The sequence below is a fragment of the Apodemus sylvaticus genome, chromosome 13, assembly GCF_947179515.1.
Source record: "Apodemus sylvaticus chromosome 13, mApoSyl1.1, whole genome shotgun sequence".
In the NCBI taxonomy this organism is placed as follows: Eukaryota; Metazoa; Chordata; class Mammalia; order Rodentia; family Muridae; genus Apodemus; species Apodemus sylvaticus.
The window spans coordinates 27693560-27717890 of NC_067484.1; the positions used below are offsets into that span (position 1 = coordinate 27693560).

The following is a 24331-nucleotide window of genomic DNA, read 5'->3' on the forward strand; positions in this document are numbered from 1 at the left end:
TGGAAATTTCATAAAATTTAAATATCTGCAAACAATCCAATCAAAAGAAAATGGGGGTGGGGGGAAGAAACAAGCTTCCAACATCTGGCTATGAGGACACTTTACATGTTAATCAAATGGTATCACAACATAACTAGTCGCTACACCCCATGAGAAAGAATACAGGAGCAATATTGGAGACATCCCCCCAATCCCATGCACCCAGTTAGAACACTCCATTAAGACCTCCGGTGCCACAGGCTGGCTTTCGTTGCCATGTTACATCTCTATAGCACAATGCCAAGCAGCCCTCAGGCTGTGTAAAGTAGGCTGGTGTCCGTTCTGCAAAAATATTAATTTACAGTACATAACACTGCATAATTTTAATCTGTACAGGTTTTCCCTCCCATAGGTGACACACATCAGTTTTTACAAGCTAAAAATAATAATAATACTTCTCTGGTTGTTTACATCCAGGATAATAGTCAACAGTGTCAACCAGAATTTTGGAGTGTACCATTGCATCAGTACAATATAATAGCATATAACTGCAAATAACAATAGGCAGTTTTTAACAAGTGATACAAAATAAAACTATCCTGGATTTTCATTTATATTTATTTCGATTGAAAAGGTCTAGCTGAGAATGTTCTGCTAAATAGCCAATAGCTAAATAGGCTCAGCAACCTGCCACACAACCCCAGACCCTGGCCCAGTTCAGGGCTCTTCCAGTGCGTGGCTTCAGCATCACGGGCGCGCGTTAATCACAGTCCTTCAATTAGTCAAGCCTCTAGACAGCTTTCTTTGTGTTTTGCATGCATCCTGTTCCATTTTCATTAAGGGGCATCTCTTCTTGAGGAACCAAGGGCTTTGCCTTTCAATGTGTTTTTGTGATTTTTTTTTTTTAATGTTTTGTTCACCTGTCAGTACCTCCAACACTCAGAACACAGGAAGAGTGGCTCTGGTCTCAGAGAAGAGGACTGTGTGCACGAGAAGTGAAATGAAAAGAGTGTAGAGACGGTTTATAAAAATGGCACATTTATTGCTACAGAACGGTCATGTACATGACTTCATCGAGTAACTACAGATGGGAACAGGTCGCGGCCCAGACCAAGCTGGGTTGTTTGCCTCTTGAAGGAAGTCTGGCACACAACCTGTTTGGACACTTCTACAAATCAGAAATACACCAAAAACATGAAAAATTGAGGCACTCAGCCACACATTGAAAACAAGGTGTAACTGTTTATCTTTTTTTTTTAAAACGTTTTCCCTTTTTTTCTTTTTTTTTTTAACAATTTTTTTAAAAGTTTTTAATGCTGCAGCTATGTGTACAGTCGCAAAACAAAACATAACAAAAAAACAAAAAAAAAAGTCTGTACTGCGACCTACAACTAAAAAACGAACAAACAAAAAAACTTAAAACAAAAAACAAACAGAAGAAGCTATACCATACAGTTTCATCTCAGTAACACATGGTAAAATAACATCTTTTAAATAGTAAAATAAAGTAACAAACTTTTACTCATAATGATTCCAAAAATCTACAAAGAAGAAATATTCAGAATCTGACAATTTTTTTTGTAATATCCATGGTATAAAAGGATTGCTCCTGCGAAAAATAAGCCAAATATACTTTTTTATTTTTAAATTTAGTTTTTTCCTACTAGGGTGTACTACAGTCTATTTTTTATAGCAAAAAGAGCACTAGACAGACGAAGCTTTATAACAAAAAGCCAGGCACTGATACATGGTAAATCTCTGCTTTTTTTTTCTTATCTTCACTTAATTGCATCACAAGTAACAAGAATGAAAAAGGCCACAGTTCATATATTTCACCATTACATATGTCTATAATACTTGAAATGAGCATATGGCGAAACCAGTACTGCACAGAGATGAGTCACTTCAAGTCCCATGAGAAAAAACATCTCTAAAGAAAAACAAACATAATCAAAGCAAAGTCAAGGGGAGGCCTGCAGGCCTTGGTGCCCCATTGTCTTGGAATCCAGAACGTTCCATCCTCACCTCCGCATGTGTTTTTTATTTCTTTATTTATTAATTTATTTTTGCTTCCAGTCAGCCGGCAGACTACATGTTGTGCTTGTTTATGCTGAATGGTTTCCTTCCTGACTTAAGTTCCGTTTTGGACACAGACCATATTCTGCCTGTTGGATGCAAAGATGGAAAAAAACCAAAATCCTCTCAACCCCTAGTCTCAGTTCGACTCCCTCCCACTTCCCAACCCCTCATCAAAACAAAGATCACGAATAATAATAAAATAATAATAATAATATAGGAAAAAAAGTGGAAAGACAAAACAAAACCAGGAATCGGAAGACTGAATCAGAATCAGTTGTACCACTGGGTGAACTGACAGTTGTAAAGTGTTAGTGTTCCTCACTGCCACACAGAAGACAAATGGTTAACAACTCCAAGATGGACAGATCCCTAATTCTGCATATTCATAAATTACTTGAATGTGGAGGTGGATCAACTTTTCCAAGTTGTTTTCAAAGTCTGAGTCTCTTCAACCGATCATGAGCCTATGCCTCACCGTCCTCAGATACATCTGGTATAGTATTGAACAGTTATGAAATGTTGTATAGTATTTTAATCCTGTCTTCTGCTAAGTTTCTTTCAAAAATCCAGTGCAGGAATACCAATATCTTACCTGGGTTTGATAATTACAAAATAACAAGAAAAAAAACACACACACGCACACACATTAAAACGGCCACATTCCCTTTTTCCTTCTTTTTCAAACTGGAGATACAACCCAATTACTACAGAGAGGGTCAGATCATGTTTCCTCACCAAGCAGAAAGCAGCCAGCAGCTGCTGCTGGCCTTTGGGGAGTCTTTTGCTTATTTCCAAAAGGAATTTGACAATAGCCGTATTACATTACCAAGTAATGAATACATCAAAGCCGGTGAACAAGAAATTGCAGCTTTTTCTCTGTCCGAGTGAGAACAAAATATAAAAGCACCAATTGGAAAAAAAATTATCAAATGACTAATTTACTTTTTTGCTTTGTTTACAGATTTGAAAAACTTTGATTCTGCTTTAGTAAGCACCTTTATGATAACATGTACCAAAAGTGCCATTCTGAAGATATACATCAATGCAGGGAGTATTTCCAGTTCCCTAAAGAGTAAACACCATATTCTCTTCTATACGCTTCTCCTGAATGTGATCAGAGTATACCTGCTTCCTATATAATAATATTGTTCCTAGGGATACCCGCCTTGGCAGACTATACAAAATGAGTGCAGAATGTATCACGGAAAGAAAATCTTTAACATGGTGAGAGACCACATACACATGGTTTCCACGGTTCAGGGAGGAGGGGAAGTTATTGTCTTCTTTGCCCTTCTTAGAGGGCCTTTGTTCAACCATCTCACAGGAAAGCCCCCAAAGAACTTTTCATGAAATTGGATTCCTGTTGTTCTTCTACATTTTCAATCCACCTCCACATTTTAGGAACTTCTCAACAAATCAAAGCATTTTAGTTTTATCACTACTGAACATATTTACAGTTTTCAACACACACACACACACACACACACACACACACACAGCTAATCAAAATGTTTATGGGTTTGTAAAAGGTGACCACATGGTAACTATCTTATTTGTTCTTACATTTTCAGAAATGAACATAAATTTCAGATTCTTGTAGCTCACTATTTCATTTAAATGACTTTTTAAAACCACACAGTTTTAAAAAAAAAAACAAAAAACTGATACAATGTATTAAAACACATAATAACAAGAGTCTACATGTAAAAATATAACTTTTACATACACAGTTTCAAAATAATGATAGGTTTGCCATTGGTTGCATAAAATTTACAGATGTGTTTCGTCACTATGTAACTGGTAGTTCAGGACAACAAATGGGATGGTTTAGGCCATTTCCATGGAGTTATGGCATTTACTCAGTGTTGATAGGTGGAAAAACTACTTCAACAGGGATTTTTTTTTTCTTAATACATGCCAAGATTGTGTGGCTGTCAAAACAGAACCCAGTTAGAGACAAAAGGATGCTGACAAATGCTTGAGTAGGAGTCCTATATGTTCACTGCACTACACACCAAAGTCAATTGTTGGAAAGATTTAGGATGGGAATTGGTTCAATTGTGCCCAGAGTCAACGCTAGCTATCTTGAGTTGCTGTGCCATAGTTTGCTCTATGTTTCTATCAAATGTTAAGTATAAACTTCACTCATACTGGCCAGAGAGAATACTGCGCTACCCCTCCTCATGAAAGTGCAACTTAATGCTTTAGGGCTTATAAGGCTTGTTATAATGCTGCGTGATTGGTTGGCATTTTTTTTTTCAGACGAAGGAGGAGGCAGGTAAGTCATCTACTTTTTAGTAAACCCATTTTGAAAAAAAAAATCAAGAAAGCAACAAAATCAATCAGCTCTGTCACACTCCTTGCAATTTTCTCATTTGACGGTTTTTGAACTTGACTTTTTTTTTTAATTTTTTTTTTTGTATTTTTTTTTTCCAAAAAAATCTGACCATGTATTCAGAAACGTCTCACTGCACACTACTTCGGCTACACAGGTAGGTAACACTTGAATCGTTTTGTTAAATCACAGCCACTTTGATTATGTTATGTTTCCGATGATATAAACATTGGAAGGCACAGTGGTAACATTGTAGCATTCTAACCGTGTACCTCTGAAAATCCCAGGAGAGGGTAACAAGGGCAGCGCCTCAAGCCAGACAAACACTTTCTGCCTTGCCCGGGCAATGCTGCGTGTAATTCCTACACATGATGTGACTTTTAAGTCCTGTGTTCCCAAAAGACTGGAGAAACAACTTTCTACTATTTATGAATGAGAAGCAACATCAGGGTCAGCATTTCGTCCTGCACTGCCCCTCCGGAAGCAGAGTTGGCACTACAGGTTACGATAACAAACCGGGGGAAGGGACAAAAATCAGACAAAAAAAAAAATCCATATTTACAGTAAAATCTTTCTTTTAAAAAAGTTAATCAGTACTATTTTTTTACAGGAGAAAAAAGTCTGAAACAAATCAACAAAAGCTTACCATAGTCACTAAATTTTTAATATATATTTATATATATATTTATATATATATTTGTCATAGGTCTATAACATCCATCTGTCCCTCCTACCCTAAGGAATGGCTAATGTCATCATTTCGTTGCCATCAGGACGTTTGCTGGTTTTGTTATGAGAGCAGCCGGGCTTCCCCTATTCAATATCCGGTAATTAGAAACACTAGCTGACTTGAATACCAACAAAAACGTTCATGTCGTTTTCTTCAGAAGTACACTTTTTCATTATTGCAAGTTTACAATTTTTTTAAATTAAATATTTTTTTTTCAGACTTACAAATTAATTATATTTTTTTTTTCCAAAAGAAGTTTAGGCACAAATGCATTGCTCCACAGTGTGGGAGGATTGCCATTCAGTCTCTGGGCTGTGTGTCAGCCTGCACATCCCGCTTCGCACATTCAGAGTGATATGTTAAAGAAGTCGTCCCTCAAGTTGCATTTTTTCTTTCTTTCTTTCATTCATTTTTTTTGTTTGTTTTTCTGTTTTTTGATAATTGGGAATGCTGAAACCTCTTGCGTCTGCGATTCATAACTACTCAGACTTGTCTTATATTACAAAAAAACAGGGTTAAGGAGCAGTGTTTATGTGGGTTTAGGATAATACAGCTGTTAAGGAAGTGGTCTCTTGTTTTAATGAAGCAAGGTGGTAACTTGGACCTGAGAAAAGAAAAGGAGAAAAAAATAATTAATATAGTGAGAGAAAATATTTTTTTTTATTTTTTTTAAAAGCTCTCCTTATTTTTTTTTAAGAATTAAAAATAATTGGCTAATCTGTGAAAAACCTGCTGTTTGTGACTCATGTACCCCAGAGAACTATGGGATGGCAGCAGTGGTGTGAAGCTCCCCAGCGTACCCTTTCACATCTGTCCCATGTGATTTGCTGCGTCTCCCATTCCAGGGTGCGGGCCAGCCAAGGAGAGCGGGGGAGGCTCTGAGGACACCTTCTCTTCCTCCCTTCTTTTCAGACAGGCAGCTTTCGGATTCAGATTCCTTTCTGTGGGGTGTGAAAGCACAAGTCATCCAGTCAGTTCAAGGCTCTGTAGAGGGTAGGGAAGTACTTCTCTGCTCATGTCAAACATTCAGACTCCATTTCACGAGACAGGATGTGGGGAGCAGTTAGGGGAGGTGTGCTTCCGGGTGGCCCGGCTCAATGGCCATGCAGGATCCACACCACCACTTTACAGTATGAAGGCAGCCATAATGGCCAAGGCCTGATATCCCTGCACTTGAGAGTCAGAGTCAGGGAACATTGCAAATATAAGGTCAGTCTGTGCTGTCGAGTTCTAGGCTAGACTGAACTCGACTAGTTACAGAACAAGAGTCTTCAGTCAAAACAACAACAGTTAAACAACAGGCCAGGAAGAGAGATGGCTTCATTAGGAGTGATTAGTGTGAATGCATTGAGGACCTGAGTTTAGTTACTAAGCACGCACAGAAAAAAAGTCAGGTGTGGTGACAAGCTTGTAGTCCAGCAGTGGCAAGACAGAGACAGACAGATCCTTAGCACTCACTGCTTAGCTAGCCCTAGTCTGAAGGGAAAGAAAGCCTCAGGTCCCAGTGAGAGGCCATGTCTCAAGAAAGGAGATAGATAACTCCAAAGGAATGATACCCCAGGCTAATTAAGCTTTGGTCTACACACACACACACACACACACACACACACACACACACACACACACTTGCCCCCCCTTATACACATCTACCTGTCCAAAGAAAGGAATGGAAATAGGTTGGCAAATCATAACACAGACAGAAAAGCTGTAGTATAACACTGCATAGAAGAGCATTCTACCACGCAGTCACAGGAGACGGGATTTTGATTCGGCCACACATCCGAGCAGTTCTGAGGAGGCTGCTCAGCGATCTATGTGCTGACCTCGTACTTGCTGCTCCAGGCTGAGGATGACAGCCACAGCCTGGTGGAGAATCAGGAGCTTGGTCTGCGGTTTGTCACTCTTCAGGTGGAGCTGCACCATGCGGCCAAGCTCCTTGAAAGCCTCGTTGATGTCGCGGACCCTCAGACGCTCACGGGCGTTATTGGCCATCCTCCGTTCCTTCTCGCGCTCGGCCTTCTGCTCTGGGGTCAGGTCCTCGTCATCGTTATTGCTGTAACGCAAGAGGGACGAGACCTTTACTAACAGGGTTGGGGAATGACAGTATCTGTATGACATTCTCTTTGACACTTGACATATTCATCAGTAGTAGGATTTTATCCATTTGACCTTCATCTGACATTGGAGTTGGTTTAGAAAATGCACACACAAAACTTGGTTGCTCCCAAAATGTCTTCCCAAATTTAAGGGAAGAGGAGGAACTGGGTTCTGGCAAGGCCAGAGTCTGTCTGTCCATCTGTCCAGTTGCAGGAGACACAGACGGAGAGTGAAGACCTCATGCACAGTTGCTCAGTCTTAATGCAGACAGAACCCATCCCTAGCTTATTCTTACAAAAACAATGAAAGATTGCTTAAACACTCTTTAAAAAATTTTCATGCTGTGGTATTTGAAACCTATGGAGAATAAGTGATTGACAATGATTTGGTCGAACACAGTAAACACAAGCTAGGTTAACAGGAGAAGACCTCAGAAGACTGCCCAGTCCACCAACATTGTCTGAGACCTGAGACGATTTCCTCTCCACATTAAATAAAAAGTTGGGAAACAAACAAACATGATTTCTGTGGCCTCTCATATATCTCGTGGCCGGGGATCTCCAAAAGAAGCGGAAGCCACCTGAATTGCCAGCAGCTAGGGAACTTAGGACAAACCCAAATACCCCCTCTTTCTAGCTGGCCATGGTCTCTGTGAGTCAGAGGAGGCAAAGCAGGATTTGATGTTAGAACTAAAATATTTTGTGATTCATCACCAAAGCATGGGATCGGGATGCATAAGGTCGGGGTCTGACCATCTCTGATGGTCACAGTGACCCTCTGAGACAGTGGAAGGTGACAGAGGGGCGGATGAGCCATCTGGAAAACGTATCATTCAGGGGTGGATTCATGGAGCCAGGGGTTCAGAAAAGAGAGTTTGGAGGAGATTATTTTTTTAATCTCACAAAAGACACATCAAGACCAAAAACTCCAGACAAGATACCATGTGTATATGCGTGAGCACATGCACGCACTTACACACACACACACACACACACACAGAGAGAGAGAGAGAGAGAGAGAGAGAGAGAGAATAAGGAGGTGACTACTTTCAGGCCAAGCCACTGGGTACAAAACTTGAAAAGAAGCTGAAAATCCCCCTAGGTCCTAATTGGTCAAACTGTCAAGAGGATGAATCCTCAAACTTAGAACTGAGGATGTGCAGGAGTGGCTCTCCATTGTGTATGTAGTGAGTTCTGACTTCAAAGGTATGGGTACAGCCTTCCCAAGCTGCCTGTCCCTGAAACCCCAAAGCCCAACTTGCAATGTCCTTGCCTGTGCCTCGGTTTTTACAACAGGGTTGTCCACACATTTAGAACTGGTTTTCTGGGGGTGGTGGTGGTGGCTGTTGTTGGTATAGGGTTAGAGTCAAGGACCTGGCTTCATCCTTCTGCATATGGTTTTCCAGTTTACCCATCATAGGGAAGAAGAAGAAGCGGGTACACTGCTAGATACTAAAAAGAAGGGAGAGGAGACTGTGCAAATCTAGGGTGAGCTGGAAGGGAAATGTCATTATGAAACCCGTAAGCAGATGAGCATGTACTAATAAGAAATAAAGAAAAGCAAGTCCTCCGGTGGCATCCCAAGTGCAGACAGGGCCACCTACCCTGGAGAAGCACCAACCAGGAGAGAACAACTGTGGCATTCTTGGACTCTGAAGAGCATCTGAGGATGTGTAGATGCTGGGGGTGAGGGTGGGGGTGGGGGTGTGAAGTGCTGCAAGTCTGGACAGAATGACCTCCAAGTCAGCCCTGACCATGCTGCTGTGGAGGACAGCACACCCCTATCTGAAGCCTACAGCAAGCCCCCTCTGTCTCTCCTTCCTCCTTTTCCTTATTTCCCCTTTGGCTCCTCCTTTCCCTTCTCCCAGAATTTCTGCTGGTGCCAAGGGAATGCAGACTACAATTAACTTGTTCTTGCATACCATTAAGCTAAAAGGACTAGTTGAGTCTCCGTTAGGCCTATCCCAGAGCAAAAGACCGGCACTAATTTTAAATACTGACCATGTATCATACCTTACATAGCTGGGAGCCAGAAAATGGGAACCTCTCCGATAAAAGTTTTCAGGCTAATGGCCAACTGGAAATTAGTTACTCACATAAATGAATTGCTCATGGACATAAACTAGATTTGAAGAGACTTGCTTCTTTGCAGACTCAGAGAGGCATGTATTGCCAATGGCATGAGAAGACACTTAGAGGCAAGTGAAATGATGTTCTGAAACTTCCAAGAACCCGTTAACATGTCTATGTGACGGACACTAAATTACCAAGAACCAACTCGGCTAGCAGAGAAGCTGGTCAGGATGTGAACTCCCCACCCAAGGATGTCTTGCCACTGTGTCCACAAATCTGGAAATGCCAAGGGTGGGAAAGAGGGATAAGATAGAAGCTCAAACGAGGAGTAACAGAATGAACCACAAAATGTAATTTGTCATGGTAGCTATAAAGACATGAAAAGGCTATAAGCTCCCCCCACAACCACAATCTTTGAAAGAAACTGTAGTCTTGACACTAGTAGGCAATCTGGAAAGAAAAAACCGGGAGGAATGAGGGATGTGTATCGGGCTATGGAAATCCAAATCATCCAGTGACCAGACTCAAGTTTAAAGAGACACACTAAGTGGAAAGGACAGATATTTAAGAACATCAGTTTGAAGATATTTCCCTGTGATTGGGTTTGTAGTAGCAGGGGGTGGTGTGGTGTGGTGTGGTGGAAGAACATTAGATTATATTTCATACACAGCAACCTGTTTAGGATAAAACTGAGAATCAGAATCTTCTTACTTTAGCAATTAGAAAGGAAAAAAAATGAACCTTACAGTTGTATATACAAGCAATTGACTCTTTAGCATGGCTAAAATCAGCCCTTTTAGAAATATTTTAGGGACAAAATACTTCTGAGCAAATTTGAAGAATACAGTTTTAACACAAAACTGTTTCCTTGAATTGGGTACAAATCAGGTACATTTGAATCAGGTACAGAGAATTTTATGGTGCGCAATCAGCATCAGGTCCAAATTTGTAAATTTAAAGGCCTTTAGGCTCTACTGGAATGTGGGTATCTTAAATGATACCTTACATGCCTCTAGGACAGGCCTTTCATTTTCCTCTCATCTGAGGATTTACCTGCCAGGAAAAAACTGAGCAGTTTCTTCCTGTTCTGTTCACTTCATCAAAGTCCAATAAAGGAATTAAATGAAGCGACAGTATTATATACTGTTACCTAGATCTTGACCTAGTAATTGATTTGATATCCTTCTTGTCGTCATCTAATTTCTTGTCCTCAGAAGATTTTGTGTCTTGCAGGTTCTCATCGCCCTCATCATCGGATTTGATCTCAGAGCTGCCAGAAGACACGCTTTGGCCCTGGAGGCCTGGTGGCATCCCTATAAAGCAAAGAAATCAGAAAAGAAACAGAGAGGTCAGGTGATGTCCCAGAAGGCCATGCGTAAGTACACACACCCAGGAAATGAAGGACCCGCCGTCCTGCTGAACTGGGATCCCTCCCCATTTCTCCTGCTGTCTGGTGAAGTTTCCGAAACGCACCTGTGGAAACAAGTTTCCCTTGCATCGGCTCTGAGGTTAAATTCTATTTTGCAATCTTTTGGAGTAGATGGTAATTTCACTGTCTACAAAACATCAACTTAATTGCAATGAAAATCATAATCATGAAAATCATACACCTCAATGTTCTGATTAAGAACCTGAGTAAATATCAGCTATTATATTGAGTTTCTTCCATATGCAATGATTTAATAGAAAAATGTCCTTAAAATATAATTCCCAGGGAGTACGCTAAATATGTGCAGTCAAGGCTTCAATAGATACCCTAATGATATTCCGAAATTAAGCTTCTCTTATGTTTGACGAGTAATCAGCATTTCAAACTGGGACCTATGGAAGTGGGTGCGCTGCTCACGGGGGAAACCTGGAGTTTCATCTTTGCTCCACTGCTCACACTCATGCAACATTTGCCAGGTTAGTTGTTTGTATGTATGTGTCTCTGGGAGTGTATGCTCACATGTATGTGCCTGCGAGCATACCTGTCCTCTAGGGGAGGCAAGAGGAGAGCATCTGGTGCCCTTCCCTCTCTATCATTCTCTGCCTATCCTTGGAGGCGGGATCTCTTTCCCAAGCCCGGAACTCATGTCTCCTTGGGTATCTAGAGGCCAGCAAGCTCCAGTGATCCTCCTGTGGCCTCTCTCGTGGGAGCTAGGGTTTTGGGTGTGTGTAGGATGCTCAGGTAGTTATGTGGGTGCCAACATTTAATCTCGTGGTTGCCTATCAAGTGCTCTTAATCACTCTCTGGCTTCCATATTACATTAAAACATGACCCCCATGTCATCTATTTCTCGGGTTGATGCATGTTGATCATAGAGATCTTCTACTTATAATCTGTGTATTCGAAAAACTTGTGACTCAGAATTTGTTTCACGGGTCAGGGGCATTTGTACCATCTGGGAGCTTTGAGCCATTTGTAGTCCACTGCTCCACTATTAGAATCTGCATTTTAATTCGACTCTTGGGCTACAGTTTGAGAACCACACAACATTGAAGCGTAAGAGCAAAGCAGTGGGCTCACTCTTGCTTGGGTGAAGAATGAACGACACATATCTGTATCTATAAAAAGTATTCAATATTTGTTTGTATTGGTTAACAGCTGAAAGGCTGGTTATAGGAATTCCCAAGGTAGCGTTATCTTGTTTATTTTAAACATGGAAGGAATGAGGAGACACCATAAGTGGCCACTGTTCATGTGGCCCATGAGGAGCACAGGAAGCTGGACCCAGGTTGAGTCTTTGTAGCACAACTTCCTGGGGACAGGACAAGTCTTTGTAACTGGGGCAGGGTGGAGGTGCACAGACACATGACACATTGTTTCGGGGCTTGATCACTCCAGAGCAAACAACAACCAACCCAGATCTTTTTTTTTTTTCCCTCTCTCTCTTTTTTAATGTACCTACATTTCCTTTCATCTTAAACAACAAAAACAATTTCCTTCCTACCCATTTGGAGACCTCATTTTCAGGCCACAACTAACCATATTAGGGGATCTAAATTCGTAAAATGTGGAAATAGCTAAAATAACATTTCCTCTCGGCAGTCTGTCCTCTCATTCTCTACTCTGATGGGATTGGGATGTCAGAGGACCTTTGAGGAAAACAGTTACCGAAGGAACACAATTAGCCATCCAAATTCTAGCTACTTTCCCATTATTTACCACTTTGGTACCAAATTTGGTTCTTGGTTTTCTGCCAGGGCCTCCAACACGCTGCCAAGGATGCTTGAAATCAACATGAAGTCGACTGTTCACCAAAGGTCAGAATGTCTTCGACGTGACTTACCTCTGTAAGGGTCTTGGGGTGGGTTCAAGTCTGGGGAAGTTGCAGACTGGACCGGAAGCTGTGGAACCGGAACCTGATTTGGCAGGAGAGAATGGCTGCCTCTCAGAGCCACGCCATCTTCACGGTGGGCCCCAACCTGAAACAACAAAAGAAATCAGAGGGCTGAGTGTGGACTGGAGGGACAACAGCTATTTTCCGGGAGGGGGGGGCGGTATCTGGGACTTGATGCAATAAAGGTAGCCTATGCAGAAATAAAACGATCCTCCCAGTGCATTTCACTAGAGGGCGCTGAAGGACTGCACATACACCTACAGTTCTGAGCAAAAGAAAAAAGAAAAAGAAAAAGAAAAAAAAAAAGAAAAAGAAAAAGAAAAAAAAACCAAAAAAACCAACACTTAACACTCAGTAAGATGCCATGCCTTACATCCAGTGACAAATACGGCAGAGCAGCTCAGGCAGGTAAAACGTCAAATTGTCTCCCAGGGTGCTGCAGTGGAGCGCACGGATTCGTACCCATCTGTCTTCTATCATGTCCGCCAACAGATCCGACAATTATCTTAATGCCCATATGGTTAATTGTGGGCTTCTCAATTCCCCCATTGCTATCGGAAATCCTACAGGAATTTCAATTTGGCATTCGACTTTCATTTCAGGGGATAAGATTCTCGGGCCTGCCATTCTCCCCCCCTCCTCTCTCTCTCTTTTTCCATAATGCCAGCTAAGTCTCTGACAACGGAAGCTGTAGCAGTATGGGACATAGCCCCTGCATGGTGTGAATATAATAAAATGTCACCTGGCTTTCCAGAACTGGCAGCCCATTCCAAATTAATGTTCACTGTATTTCATCAGCGGCCGAGTTCCAAATCCAGAGGGGAACCACTTCTGCCAATGCCACCACACCGGAAAATGTACCAATAAAGGTTTTATTAAACACACCAGTAATGCCATCATTGCTGTGTGAGGATTTTTGGACATTTTTCCAGCTTCCTCCCATCTCTGCGACTTGGAGCTTAAGAAAGACACCATAGTGTAAATACTCTTTATGCTTCCTTGAATAAACTTAGCGAGTTCAGTGTGGTTACTTGTTTTGAAAAGAATACCATGGAGTTTTATGAGGTAGGACCCACTGCCTACGCTGGGGTCCAGAACTGGTGAAGTCTTGGCACTGGGCGTGCAGTTGCTGACTCTAGTGCTGGCCTGGGGGTAGAACCATTAGGCATATAAAAGCTGAGGGAGCAGGAAGCCCCCACGTTTGCCTCTGTGTTTCCAGGTGGCGATTTAGTGAGCCCACTACCCAGTGACTATTTACAGCAGACAGTGAGCCTAACTCTAAAAAAACAGTTAGCCATGAATTTATACTGCTGAGAATCAATATTTACTTTTCTAGTGAAAACTAGAAACATACAAAGCAAAAATCTTCATTTATTTTTTTGCCATCAACATGTTTTAAATAATTATTTCCAAAGAAGTGAAGCAAAATTCCCATAACTCCACTCAGAGCAAGGATTTTGTATCACCTTTACGCATACACAGACCCAGCCAAATGAGGACACACACACACACACACACACACACACAGAGTAATAGAGGAGAAAATAATAATTCAGTACACACACCCAGGAAATGAAGGACCCGCCATCCTGCTGAACTGGGATCCCTCCCCATTTCTCCTGCTGTAGAGGAGGAGGGTCACCTATATTACTGTCATTAAACAATTCAAAGCCCAGCTGGAGAAAAGAAAGGACCCAAGAGCCCTGAATATTAGGATGTGTAAATGAATATTTCAGCTTAGACCCGGGAATGGTCCAGTTGCCTGTGCTCAACAAGAACTTTCTGAATAGTGGTTATGAGTTTCCACAAGGCTTCTCCAGATGTACCGAGAACCGCTCACCTTCCAAAGTGGCCCATTCTGGGTTGACCACAGATTGGCACGGTCAATCACATTCGCCAGCCCCGGGTCAGAACTGGAGGATCACAGCCTACAAATCCCCTCTCTATAAGCAGGCAGGTTCTCTCTAACATTTGATGTATTTCTTATTTTCCTCAGGCAAAAACAACATGTCTCTCCAACATTTGATGTATTTCTTATTTTCCTCAGGGAAAAGGGCAGTTACTTTCCAGGAAGGTTTCAGTTGGTCACTATTACCCTGGGAACCCCAATGCATTGACTATCTCCACATTTCCACATTTCTCTAGGCTGGGATCCCTTAAAGTGACTGCGGTTTTGTCCTTAGTGTAGATGACAGCCCTGCTCCCTCAGCCATTCTAAAAATGTGCACGGGGCCTTCTCTGTAGGCAGCTGTGGGAGGATTTAAGGTGCTTCTTGTGGTTTTCATTTAAAACAGATGCTAATTGGATATTTTCCCTCCTAGTTCCCACGATAGCTAAAAAGAACCTGTGACCTTGCTATAGTCTTTATCTCAGCTGACTGAAAGTCAGGGTTTACAGAGCGAAAGAAGGAAGGTAGAGTCCCAGCTTTTCGCTCGCTCTACCTTAAGTTGCTCAAGTGTAAAATGGTAAGAGGTCTCAGAGAATAAGCTCAGGTTGATCATAAAACGTTCTAAGATCATACAGAGACAGCAGTGCATAACAGAGTAGCTGGACGCAGGACTGAGAATGCGAACTGAAAATTCTTGCCTATTATAGAAAACTGACTTCTGATGAAGCTCGCGGACTCTGGAGACTTGGGCTAACCCTACTGGCCGTTCCTTTTGTTCACAATCTCTCTTTTGTTCAGACCCATCTGATTTTAAGGCTGTTCACTGTACAACATAGCAGAGGTGATATTTGAGAATGAGGTCACCTCCCGTCCGTTTCTCCTTTGGATTTCGGGATGTTTGCAACTTATTTTTTATAGGTACTTTCGAACAGCCGTCATTTCCCAAATGGGAAGTAGGGGTCATGAGTACTTTGGTGTTTCAATGCTCTATGTATTTTGAGTTGTGTGAATGACCTTGGATGTGTCCAGCTCCAGGTGATGATGAGTTGCAGCCTGTAGCCCTGGGATACTATTCTTTGATAGCTTGGCCACAGACAGTATGTCTCAACCCTATTTACTTATCTCCTAGAAATATCATCTCTAGTTGCACAAAACAAGACAGGTTGGTGGTAGAGGCTAGTGCAAACCCATTACAATTACAGCTATCCAAAAGACTCCGCCCCCACCTCAGAAATTTACTTACTTATCACAGACTAAGTATACATAACCAAAAAAAAAAAAAAACTTTCTTTAACCAATGGGTTGATTATTAATATATATTTTGTATATTTTAAAACTTCCTTATTTATTAAAGCTCGTTTTTGATGAACTTCTATCCAGACTGAATAGAATTTAAAAGTAATTTGTAAAAATAATTAATTTTTCTAATAATAGGCTGTTCTCCCTGTCTTCAGTGTAGTGTACTTTGAGGTACTTACACACTAAAAGTGAAATTCAAAATTAATTAATTTAATTACTATCGATCTACCAGACATTATTTACTCAGTTCACACTGTCACTGTATAAGTATGATATACGGAGCGAGGAACAACTCAAGATGGATGCCTGCCTCAGGAGCTTACGACAATCCTTGTCAAATTTATGCACTGACCAATTTATGTGGAGTTCTGACAAGATGGAACAGAGGCGTATTTAAGCTAAAATAAAATGAAAACTCCACTATAAAGAATTCTGCAAGTTGGGTTTGGGGTCCAGAGAGCCCTGGGAACCTAAGAGCATTTTTCTCTTACGGACCATCTGGTCCCACTTGTGCCTCTGGAGAACCTTGGCTGTCCTCTGGCTCCAGCCATCCTGTCCCTAGCCCATTCTCCCTACAGCATCCTTGGGAACATTCTTCCTGGCTTCGAGCAAAACTGTTGTGAGCAATTCAAAGTCCTGAGAGTCAAGACTGTCTGAAGGACCAGCTCCTTACTATGGAGACAACACGGGCTAGAATACGAATAGACTATCCTGTGCTCATGTGGGCCAAGGCTCATAAAATGAACAATACAGCTGCCAGGGTCCGCTCCTTCTGCAGAGCTGGATCAGTCATGTAACATGTTATCTAAGTTTCTTTGGCTCTTAAGTCAGAACAGACACTAATTCTGGCATAGCCAAACTTGAAATTCACCTGCCTCAGTTTATTGTTAGGAATAATCAAATTCATTTAGACATATATTAACTTTTTGAACCATACATATACCATATAATTTAAATAATCACAGTTTCTGAAAAAAATTAGACACATTAAATTCACAGAGCATAGAGTTCAAGGGATCAGTGCAACATGTGGGTCACGATCCCTCTGGGAGTCACATGACCTTTGTACAGGAGTTGCATATCAGATAGCCTACATATCAGATATTTACATTACAAATGTAGCAGAATTCCAGTTATGAAGTAGCAACAAAAATAATTTTATGGTTGGGGGTCACCACCACAGGATGAGCTATATTAAAAGGACACAGCATTAAAAGGTTGAGACCTCTCACTGGATTAGATGGACACTAAAATGTAAGCTTCATTTCAGAGAAGAAATCTAGTGACTTACCTAACAACTAGTTTAGAACTAGAAACGGTCTAAACTAACTCAGAAAGCTTATGATGGTAAACAATTTTACTGGGCATATAAATATACACTGAGGAGGGGGTTAAGGGGTACATGGGGCTTGACTTCTGAAGCTTTTGTTAGAAAACTGTGTGTGTGTGTGTGTGTGTGTGTGTGTGTGCGCGCGCGCGTGCATGTGCATAAAACATACATACATAAGTGTGTCTGTCTGTCTATCTATCTATCTATCTACGTATGTGTGTATATGAATATGACATGCATATAAATACATGTATATCCTAAGATCATTTTATTTTTGTTATAGGAAAAAAATCAGAGTTGACCAACTCAGGCCAAGGCCAAGCTGTCTAACTAAATTACAGAATTTAATATTTGCCACAACTCTTCCAACATAAACAGATTTAAAAGACAAGCAGCCTCAAATTAGGTGGCCGTTGGCCAGGCTGATTCTACTCAGGGACACAGAAGAGCATCCCGGTAAATACGCCCGTCCTTATCCTCCAGCTAACAACAAACACCACAAACAAAAAAGATATTCAATGCTTTTGCTCTCTTTGTTTCCAGGGAGTATTGTGAAAGTAATTATTCTGTTGTATTTAAGAGGCCTATTTCATGGATGGGAAAATGTATTAAATTTCATTTGGCAGTTATTCAATTCTAGTTAATGTTATCGCCAGAGATAACTGCTTCCAAACAGGCTTTCAGTCCCTGGCCCCTCCTACTCTACCATAATCCTTCTAAAAGACCAGGATGGGGACTTTTGGCAAATGTCATCTCTCCGTGTCTAGACCCATGTAACAGTGGAGCAAGAGCAGGTATGTTATTGGGACTTTTGGTTTATTGAAAACTCATGCTTGTCATGGATTGCTTCTGGGTTTCAGAAAGTACAAAAGGAACAAGAAAAATGGGACCAAAAATGAAGATGTCTGATTTTTTTTTTTACTCTTTTTTTTGTTTTTGAAACTCTCTCTCTCTCTCAAATCTCAAATTGGGGGTGGCTCTCTATTATTCTGACTTATGGGCACAGCAAAGATTTGTGGTGTTCAAAGGCAATCTGCTCATAAAATATCATTTATATATGACAGTTAAAAGATACTCAATCTCAGCTTCTGTCACCTTCTTAGATTTCTGTCATATTAGAGGAAAGCAAACTTATATTCACCCATGTGCAAAATCCCATTTAGGCAAACGGTGGATCCTTTAATGAGGTAGAAAGCAGAAGAGAGATTGTTTATTATCGGTTTGCACTTGGAGCTCAGAGCTCATGCAAAGCTAGCAGTGGATCAATACTGTGAGGAATGGACCAAAGACCCAGAGACTTTTAGGAAACAAAACAGAATTCTAGAGGTCAACCATTCCAGGGAAAATTCTCTCATCCAGGATATCCTTGAATCATGAGTACAAGTCCCTAATTGCTCAGTTTTTGAAAATTATCACATTTTTGTAATCATTCACATGATTAAACATTTCAAGGACTTCTCACTGAAAGCAGGTCTGGGTATAGTTCCTGTGTTCTGATTTCCTTGACTCTCTAAATATTACTGGGAGATGATTTCATAACTGTTGTGAGAATACCTAATTTTTTTCCCCCAGAAATCCCACTTTGTCTGTGGTTTCTTTTTGGGTAATTCTTAGACATTTAGTTAATGCTTATTCTGGGATGAAATAATTTTTAAGATGATTTAAAATTTTCAGGACTTATTTTATGTGTATGAATGTCTTCCCAGCATGCCCCTAGAGTATATGCACCATCTGCATGAAGTACCTGCAGCGTTCAGGTCCCCTATAATTTAAGTTACAAATGACTGGACCACCGTTTAGGTGCTGGGAACCAAACCTAGGAGCAGCCAATGTTCTTAACCACTGAGCCGCCTCTGCACCCTTCAGATGATTTACATAGAGTCTAATCGGTTGTGGCTGGAGTAACATTTATCTGTCAGGTGACCAACTAGACCACTCCCTTGGACTATCCACCAGAATGGTTATAACTCTGCGATAGAGCTCCAAAGATGGAAACTGGTAAAAACTGAGTTCAGTTCGGTTTTCTTTTTCTAAGTCTCATGTGTTGGAACTGCTTCGTTCCTCTTTTCTGTATTTCCACCATTTAGTGACTCCAGCTCTTTACAGTTTTCCTGCTGTGGGGGGTGATATCAGAATGCAGTGGGCCAGGTAGGGACTAGGGCGGAGATGTAGGAGCCCAGTGCACACTGCTCCAGGTAGCAGGGTACTAAATCTGTTGTATGGAACTAACCTTGATCCAACTGTAGTGAGCCACGCCCACCTAGCAAGGGGATTAGGGTGAGGAGCTGCAATTACCTGGGAGCAGCTTCTTTTGTTTAGGAGTGGGTTGGACACTTGCTGCACACTGGTAACTGGATTCCCTGAGGCATACCTTTGTACGCATGCTCTTGCAGCGGACTTCCTGCAAACCATTCCGGAACCCCACAGACTGTCCCTCCTTAGGGGCGTCCTGTGACTTTCAGCTTCTACTTACAGTTTCCCTATCTGCAGGGAGCTGAGGAAGTGCTCGGTGCACTTACAGAGAGGGTGGATGAAGTCCTGAGGAAGTGTAGGTTGTGGACATAGGGAGGGCTGTGTCAAAGAACTGTACCTCAGAGCTATGGGGATGGCTAAAGCCTTCCACCAAAGGTGAAGCTCAGCTTAATGGCCGAGCCTTACTCTGGCCAGAGTGCGAAGGTTGGGAACATGTGCGAGTAGGAACCCCAGATGTGTCTAACCTGATGCTGCTCACCTATAGAAATCTACTGAGGAGAGTTAACCCCTCCCTCTGCATTATACATAAGAAACACGGGGAGTCTCAGGTTGTTAGCATAGCTGGTGCAGCTCCATCAGAGCAGACATAACCAGCCGATCCCAGCTTCTATGTATGTGCCTTCTCAGAGCAGACATAACCAGCCGATCCCAGCTTCTATGTATCTATATGCCTTCCCTTTCTTTTGTGCTCATGCTTTCTTCATTTGCTTTCCTCCACAGCCAGGTTTCTAGTACCAGGCTGTGCAGGACCCAGCACCTAACACACGCCGATAGTAAATATTTGTAGAAGGAACAGAGGTATAAACAAGTCTGCCCAAATGAATGAAATGCATCTTGCCCGTCTCTTTGTAAATCTTCATCTTCGGTGTGATATATTCTTTCCCCAAGGTTTGGCCCCTCAGCCAAGGTTCAGCATAGTTGGTGTTGACAAGTTCCATCTTCTGCTGTTGATCTTGCCTTGGATACCAGGGGACTATCTTGGTTGTCTCTTATTTTAAAATTGATCACACTGAATCTTTTGCTTTCTACACAGGACTCCTCAGTGGCTGGGCTCCCTCCATCTTTACTGTGGGCCAAGTAAAGTGCTGCTGGGCCAGGCTCTTCTCCTGACCTTCCAAAAGCTGGTTCATTATCTCCTCCATAAACACATGCCTGTCTCTAACCCCTTCTAGACAGTGGAGAGCTCCATAATTTGGTCACTGCCTTGCTGGACCTGGGGAGGACCCTATTCTGACTAAGTCATTAAAGGCACCACACATAAAACACAGCCAAGGCACTGTCAGCTGGGACCGGGCACAGACTTTAAACTTTGCTATGCATAAAGTCAAGGCTTGCCTGGGTTGTGACTGCCACAGGTACAATGTCCAGAGCACAGGACATTACTGTCATTACAGTGTGCAGGTGACTGTTCCCTAAACACCAATGGTGTGGATCCAGGAGAAGAGGTCTGACCTTTGATAATGCCAAATAGCCATCTTTGCATGCTTCTGACCAATGGCAGACATTCCATTTAACTTAACAAATACCTTCAGATGTCCATATGCCAGACATTGAAGCTACAAATGACTGGACCACCGTTTAGGTGCTGGGCATCAAACCTAGGAGCAGCCAATGCTGTTAACCACTGAGCCGCCTCTGCTCTTTGGGTACTTACAGAAAAAAAAAATAGCATTAGACAAGCATATCTATTACTTAACAGACACATTGTAATGGCGGCATAATATCATTATGATATAGGACAAAATAGAATGGATTTCTTAAAAGAGAACAAGGTCACAGAGGGTTTAAAGGATGATGAAGTCATATCTATTTGAAAAAAACAGGGCAACTGAGATAAGTTTGAAGGACAAGAAGGATTTTGATGGCAGTTCTCTAAACCTATCTGTAATAGTCTGATATTTGACACTAATTACATAATCTCCCACTGTAATGGAAAATTTATATTTTTACATCAATAAATGGCATTAGGCAGTGTCTCTCTGACTCTCTCTCCATGTCTCTGTCTGTCTGTCTGTCCCACCTCATCTGTGTGTGTGTGTGTGTGTGTTTGTGTCTAATTCTGTGCCTTTCTGTCTCTGTACATGAAGCAAGCAGCTAAGGGCTCTGTGTTAACATGTGTTTTCATATTGTCAGACTACATATCTCTGACAGAAAGCAGATTTTTGCGCAGACCATTCTAAAGCTCAACAACCCTGCTACAAAGCAAATACACAGGGCATTCTGGACACACATGGCACCTCACTGTATGTGAGTATTATTGGCTCAAATGATTCACTCTTATTTAACTGCGACGAAGGCTTTCATCTCCCAGCTATACAGTAATGGTTTCCATATGACCAGTGGCTGCTATAAATAAGATCAAAAGCAAAAGAAAGGATTTAATAAAAGAAAATGACATTAGGAATAGCATTAAATCAAGGAAAAATGCCAATATCCATTTTTTTTTTTAAAAAAAAAATTCCTCCTTTCGGGGATGGGGGAGATCACAATGCACTAAGTACCTTGTTCAATATTTTCATGGCGTCACCGTAAAGAGCAGGTGTGTAGAAAGTCTGTGTATGTTTGACCATAGCAAAAGTTTAGTGGAGGACGGTGATGGAGAAAGGGAAGGGTAGGAGGCACAGTGGCCCCTTAGCGTCACGATCGAAAAGCAGGGACAGACCCAATAGCCAGTTTGATGCTGTGAAGTCTATGGTGGAACATATCCAGCAAAGACCGTCACTTCTCTCTGCCCCTTTCTGCCCTAGTTAATGGGGACAAACTTTTTGGTAATCTCAGAGAATCACAACATTGCTCAACTCTAGTACATGTGTTCTGAGAAAGGAAGTTTTTTTTGGCAAGGCAGAATTGTTATACAGAGCCAACTTCCCAAACAGATTTTCTTCTATTTTTTTTTTTAAGAGTTTACAATGTTAATCTCAATTCCCGACTGGATAAACAGCTGTTAGTAACTGCTTGCTCACAGAGGAAGAGGAGGCTTATTTCCCTTCATTCTCAGAATGGGTACCTGCCCTGCCCTGATCTCTAGTGGGGTCCTCATGTTTCTGGTCTGCTTTTTTCATAAATGCTTCGATGTGGATTGTGCCAAACAGACTTCATTTCTCCCTTTTCCCTTAGATAGCTTAAAGAAAAGAAGAAGGAGAAGGAGAAGGAGTAGGGATGAGGAGAAGGAGGAGGAGGAGGAGGAGGAGGAGGAGGAGGAGGAGGAGGAGGAGGAGGAGGAGGAGAAGGAGAAGGAGAAGGAGAAGGAGAAGGAGAAGGAGAAGGAGAAGGAGAAGGAGAAGGAGAAGGAGAAGGAGAAGGAGAAGGAGAAGGAGAAGGAGAAGGAGAAGGAGAAGGAGAAGGAGAAGGAGAAGGAGAAGGAGAAGGAGAAGGAGAAGGAGAAGGAGAAGGAGAAGGAGAAGGAGAAGAAGAAGAAGAAGAAGAAGAAGAAGAAGAAGAAGAAGAAGAAGAAGAAGAAGAAGAAGAAGAAGAAGAAGAAGAAGAAGAAGGAGAAGAAAACCTTCCCAGACCCCTGGCAGTTGGGCTGCGACTTATGTAAAATAGTAGTTATTTCACTCCTGGTATGTTTAAAGAGGAAATTCAAGCACTGCAAACCTCAGAGGAGCAGTAGAACCTCAGACCCTTGGATCTGTAGCCCTGGAGAGGAAATGACCATTTTGGATTCCTTCATACTGAGCTAATTATTCTCTCAAGGGCTAGCTGTGTTCAAGGATACTCTGTTTCTAACCGTATTGCTAATGTGATTACTTATTTCAACCAGCTGGTGTCCCAAACACAGGAGCAAACTTCGCCACTTTTTCCTCTAAGAGGAAGTCCCCTGCAGCCGATTCCTGAGCCAGCCAGTCCCTGGTAGCTTTCTCACTTGTCCATGAGCACCTGCTTTAACAGTGACCTCAGTCCTATATCTCAGGATTCAGACAGTTCTCAAAACAGCTTTTAAAACAAAAACCAGCTGTTTCCCATTGAGTCTGCAGGGGGAAAATCGGGCAGCTTACAGCAACATTACCCAGAGACTACCACTCTCCAATAACTTTCACACACTTGCGGCTCCGAGCAGAGCTGTGTGTGTGCAGAAGCTGGGGAGGAGGCGGCTGTGAAATGAAAATGTGCAAACTCAGTCCTGTGGCTTTTCACAATACATCCAATTAGCCGCGTTCAAGGGTGTGTGGCTAGTGCACAACGATGCTCCCACTTACTAATATCGGACAGATCTTTTGGCTACACTCAGCTTTACGGTTCTCAGATGATTTATGGATAGAGGGGAAGCCATAATTAAGCACAACTGTGAATTTCAACCAATTAGATCTGACAGAAAATGTAACTTCCCGTCCGTCCATCGTTCAGTTTTTAGCCCCAAAGCTGAAGTTTTCCTAAACCCTCTTCTTGCCGCGAAGCCGTTCTTTTTGGGTTTTGTTTTGTTTCGTTTGTTTGAAACACATGTTTTTTAATCAGCTAAAATACTAGATTTGAAAAATTTACGGCCACAATAAAAGTTAAACTAACACAACAGCCAGGGAATTTGAAGAAATATAAAATGGCCAAGGCCTCAGTTTGGCTTTTAAACAGTGCCAAACTACACCAGTATTTTCTGTTTTGGTATGAATGACATAACCATATTACTTCATGAACTGCTACTTTAATTCCCAAGGGTGGAAAATTCCATGAGTTAATTTAATTTGGATGTAAAAAAATATATATACACGAAACCTCACTCTTTCCTGTGGCCTCTCACATGCAATGCTCGAACCGATTGCTGGCACTGCTGCTCTGTGGGGAGGGGCTTGGAGCAGCCAGGGCTACCAGCTGCAAGGCCAGACCATCAGACAATTTCCTTGCTGTTCTTTGAGCATGTAAGCACCTTTCATTCTTTTTAATTCTTTTGAAACCATGTTTATGCTCTGGTTTCTCTGGCATGCCTCTCCGTAACTGTTATAATCCTGCAC

The 24331-nt window shown here is 41.8% G+C and overlaps 1 protein-coding gene across 8 annotated transcripts in view; it reads right to left on the reverse strand.

Annotated features, from left to right (window-relative positions):
* Positions 1 to 1000: 1000 nt before the first annotated feature.
* Tcf4 (transcription factor 4) overlaps positions 1001 to 24331 on the reverse strand; it is a 347921-nt gene continuing 324590 nt past the window's right edge. For 5 of the 8 annotated variants that reach the window (XM_052201427.1, XM_052201428.1, XM_052201426.1 and 2 more), the window contains 5 exons: positions 12565 to 12700; positions 10443 to 10605; positions 6947 to 7176; positions 5924 to 6064; positions 1001 to 5727 (listed from right to left, as the gene is read on the reverse strand). In XM_052201427.1, coding sequence (XP_052057387.1) covers positions 5928 to 6064; positions 6947 to 7176; positions 10443 to 10605; positions 12565 to 12700 — 666 coding nt within the window. In that variant the 3' untranslated portion in view covers positions 1001 to 5727; positions 5924 to 5927. The remainder of the gene's footprint in view (positions 5728 to 5923; positions 6065 to 6946; positions 7177 to 10442; positions 10606 to 12564; positions 12701 to 24331) is intronic. The other 3 variants (XM_052201430.1, XM_052201429.1, XM_052201432.1) reach the window with 1 other exon arrangement.